We start from the raw sequence: 4,093 nt of genomic DNA on the forward strand, positions 1-4,093 counted from the left end.
ACACCCAGAGAGCACACACAGGCTGGACACGACCTGTGTACCCTGCCACCAGGCTGTCTGGTCAGGGTCCAAAACACAGGATGGCAGGAGCTTTAAAAAAAATCCCATTTTGTTTCTCCTTCCCTCAAAATAAAAAAGAGACCTAATTTAAGATACTGCTTCTCATTACTTAAGTGTTTAACAAATATCACTGCCTTAAAAGCAGTGGGCATATTCCTTAGCCCCATGGGCCCCTGACCCCATAAGGTGCAGTGTGGCTGGAAGAAGCCAAGAGGGGGTCTTCTACACGGGCTTCTGCCCTGGCCTAAGACCAGTGATGAGCAAATGCCACAACTCGAGAGACATTCCGGTTAGAGAAGCAACTGTGCCAAACTGAGGTGGAAATCTCTTATCATGGTCCTTCACAGACTACATGTTTGCACCGAATGAATGATACAGTTTTCACATATCCTGAGTCCAGTAGCCATTGTCGTCTGGCAGCATTACATGCTATCATATCGAGTGGCATTTTTTTTCTGAGACCAGAATTTTAGCTCTGTTGAAATGATCACATGGTGCAGTCCCCGAAATCTTTTCATGCTATGAAACACTGAAAGAGCCCTAGTAGTCCTTCCTCATTCTGTAACATGAGTCCTTCCTAAAGCACTCTCCATTCTTCTGATTTAAAACAGTAATAATAAAAATATGCTTCCCTCAATTTGTAAAACTATTAAGAAAGGTTTCCAGGTTTCAACCTTGAGAAGAGAAAGCATAAATTAGAGCATGGAAGCCAGAAAAGTGTGTGGCTCTGGTTGCAGGCAGTATTTCTCAATGGTGTAATAAAAAGAGTCCAGCCTTAGGATCAGACACAGCACTGCTGCTGTTTAGCCATCTGATCTTACACTATCTGTATAGCCTCTCAGAGCCTCAAGTTTCTCATGTGTTGTAATCAAATTAGTTACATATATTTACCAAGCTCCACGTGCTGGGCAGTGTGGCAGGCATTGACTATATAGCATTAATGAATACAGGTATGGTCCCTACCATCATGAAGATTACAGTCTAGCAGGATCAAATTAAGTGAAATAACATAATATCAAATGTCAGTCCTATAGATCTTCAATGACTGCGAGGTGTTTTCCATTCCCCTTAAAACACATGATCATCACATATTTCAGCGTGGTCAAAAAATCGGATACAGACAATTTCATACATACAAGAAATCTGTTGGAGGGCATTAGTAGGGGGTATTTTTTCAGCATTTTGTCTCATGAAACTTCAATCAACACATGGTCTTGATTTTCTTCCATGCTCTTGTCAGTCCAGATAACCATGGGTTTCTAATTATGGCCCACAATAAATCATTTCTGGTAGAGTTCAAGGAACTTTGCAGATGTCATAGTTTTGTGACGTGAATGAGAGTGGGTATTGCTATTAAATCCATTTTACATTTAAGAAGCTCGTGGAAGCAGATTCTTTTATGCCTCTTTTGTTCCCTAGGGCCAGCCTGCTCAATAGTTGCAATCCACATGTTGACTGTTCGGCAACCCGGAAAAGAGAGGTACCCCTAGAGTTAGGGTGGCAAAGATCCACTCAGGATTGCACTGTGGCCTCTCAGCTTTTGCCTTCTCCTTCCCAGGTGGTAAACAATGGGCGATTGGAGTTTCCTGGGGAACATCTTGGAGGAGGTGAATGAGCACTCCACAGTTATCGGCAGAGTCTGGCTTACTGTGCTTTTCATCTTTCGGATCCTCATCCTCGGCACAGCTGCAGAGTTTGTGTGGGGGGACGAGCAGTCTGACTTTGTGTGCAACACCCAGCAGCCTGGCTGTGAGAACGTCTGCTACGACGAGGCCTTCCCCATCTCCCACATCCGCCTCTGGGTCCTGCAGATCATTTTCGTCTCCACGCCATCCCTCATGTACGTGGGACATGCAGTGCATTATGTCCGCATGGAGGAGAAGCGGAAGGACCGCGAGGCAGAAGAGGTGTCCCAGCAGTCCCGGAGCAATGGCTGTGAGAGGGGGCCACTGGCCCCAGACCAGGCCAGCATCAGGAAGAGCAATAGCAGCAGCAAAGGCACCAAGAAGTTCCGGCTAGAAGGGACTCTGCTGAGGACCTACGTCTGCCACATCATCTTCAAGACCCTCTTTGAGGTAGGCTTCATAGTGGGCCATTACTTCCTGTATGGTTTCCGGATCCTGCCCCTCTATCGCTGCAGCCGGTGGCCCTGCCCCAACGTGGTAGATTGCTTTGTGTCCCGGCCCACTGAGAAAACCATCTTCATCCTGTTCATGTTGTCTGTGGCCTTTGTGTCCCTCTTCCTCAATATCTTGGAGATGAGCCACCTGGGTCTGAAAGGAATCCGGTCTGCCTTCAAGAGGCCTGTAGAGCAGCCAGTGGGAGAGATTCCTGAGAAATCTCTCCACTCCATTGCTGCCTCCTCCATCCAGAAAGCCAAGGGCTACCAGCTCCTGGAAGAAGAGAAAATTGTGTCCCACTATTTCCCTTTAACTGAAGTTGGGATGGTGCAGACCAGCCCACTTTCTGCCAAACCTTTCAGTCAATTTGAAGAGAAGACTGGCACAGGACCCCTGGCTGATATATCCAGGAGTTACCAAGAAACACTGCCTTCTTATGCTCAGGTGGGGGCACAGGAAGTGGAGGGAGAGCAGCAGCCTGTAGAGGAGACAACAGAACCAGAAGTAGAAGAGAAGAAGCCAGAAGCGGAGAAGGTGACTTTGGAAGTGCAGGAGGCCATCACAGAGCCAGAAGGGGAGAGAGTAGAGACCCCTGGAGTGGGAAAGGAGGGTGAAAAAGAAGAGCTGCAGATCGAGAAGGTAACTAAGCAAGGGCTGTCAGCTGAGAAGACACCTTCACTCTGTCCAGAGCTGACAGCTGATGACACCAGGCCCCTGAGCAGGCTCAGCAAAGCCAGCAGCAGGGCCAGGTCAGATGATCTAACAATATGAAGTGGTGCCAAGGAAAGAAAAACCCTTTCACCCCCAGCTAATATAGGGCAAGATAAAACAAGAAAGGCGTAGACAGGCTCTGAGTGTGCTGTCCCCTCCGGTCACTCTCTAATTGGACAGATGCTGCAAAGAAACAGTGCATGCTGTACAACTAGGAAACTGCCTCTCCCATATTTAAGGGGTACCAAGGTAAACATGTTTCTTTAAAGTTCCCAGTCTCATATGACTCTCCTGTTCCTCTATCCCAATTCTATGGGGATGTCGCTTTCATTTCCATTTCTCCATGGAAACTCTTCCAATCAGAACTCCAGGAAGCAGTTTACCTCAGAGCCTTTCACCAGTTTCATCTCAAGCTCACTAATTCAGCCAAACTCTATGACCCCAGCATTTCTCTAGCAGATACTATGTGCCTATATATCAAGATCTCGAACTCAGTTGCTTACAGGATCCTGCAGCCGGCGATTTAAATTGGTGAAGTAGGCCTGCTTTGGTGCAGTGGAAAGGGTCAGGGCTGTGAAAGTTGAAAAGCAGGAGCAGCTACTGGTCAGTTCTAGGTAATGATGACTTCGCAATGTTACCTAGCCACCTGATTTTTCAAGAAAAGCCAGAAATTCAAAGTTTTAATCAAAATTTCCAAAAACGTTAATGTTGGCATCTGTTTTAAATATAACACTTGGGCCAAATAAAATGTGTACCAACCAAATTTAACTTGTGGGGCACCAATTTGCAAGGTTAGCTTACATTAATGAGCCCAATTTTCCTGCAAAGTTGGTTGCATTATTTATAGTCTTGACTTATTTATGTGGCTCCCGAGCCTCACTTTACCACTTTGGAGTGTTTAGTTTAAAGCATCAGTCCTAGAGATATTCAGGGTTCTTACTGACCCTTCTTTTGAGTCACTGTAGCCCCTGGGTTCTGAAGCAATGATATCCTTGTTAGTGAAAGGAATTCTTCATGGGCACCTTCAGAGAAAGATCAAGACACCAAAACTTGTCCCTGTGATGTTAAAAGGCTTTAAGCTTTGAGGCTTGGTCATAATTTCCTTCCCTGAATTAACAATGATCCTTTTTTAAAATTCTCCTCTTCCACCATCAGTGCTTAGCCTAAAATCTGTACCTTTCATCAGGGGCTGGGCAATTCCA

General features: G+C 46.0%; 1 protein-coding gene across 1 annotated transcript; it reads left to right on the forward strand.

Moving 5' to 3' along the window:
- The first annotated feature begins 1,535 nt into the window (after nt 1–1,535).
- Nucleotides 1,536–3,579, forward strand: Gja8 (gap junction protein alpha 8). The gene has a single exon (XM_004853896.2). The coding sequence runs from the start codon at nt 1,629–1,631 to the stop codon at nt 2,949–2,951; it is 1,323 nt and encodes a 440-aa protein (XP_004853953.1). The 5' UTR covers nt 1,536–1,628; the 3' UTR covers nt 2,952–3,579.
- The last annotated feature ends 514 nt before the right edge of the window (nt 3,580–4,093 follow it).

This window comes from Heterocephalus glaber, unplaced genomic scaffold (assembly GCF_053883595.1).
Source record: "Heterocephalus glaber isolate CG9 unplaced genomic scaffold, H.glaber_assembly_v1.0 deba00001442, whole genome shotgun sequence".
NCBI classification, from domain to species: Eukaryota; Metazoa; Chordata; class Mammalia; order Rodentia; family Bathyergidae; genus Heterocephalus; species Heterocephalus glaber.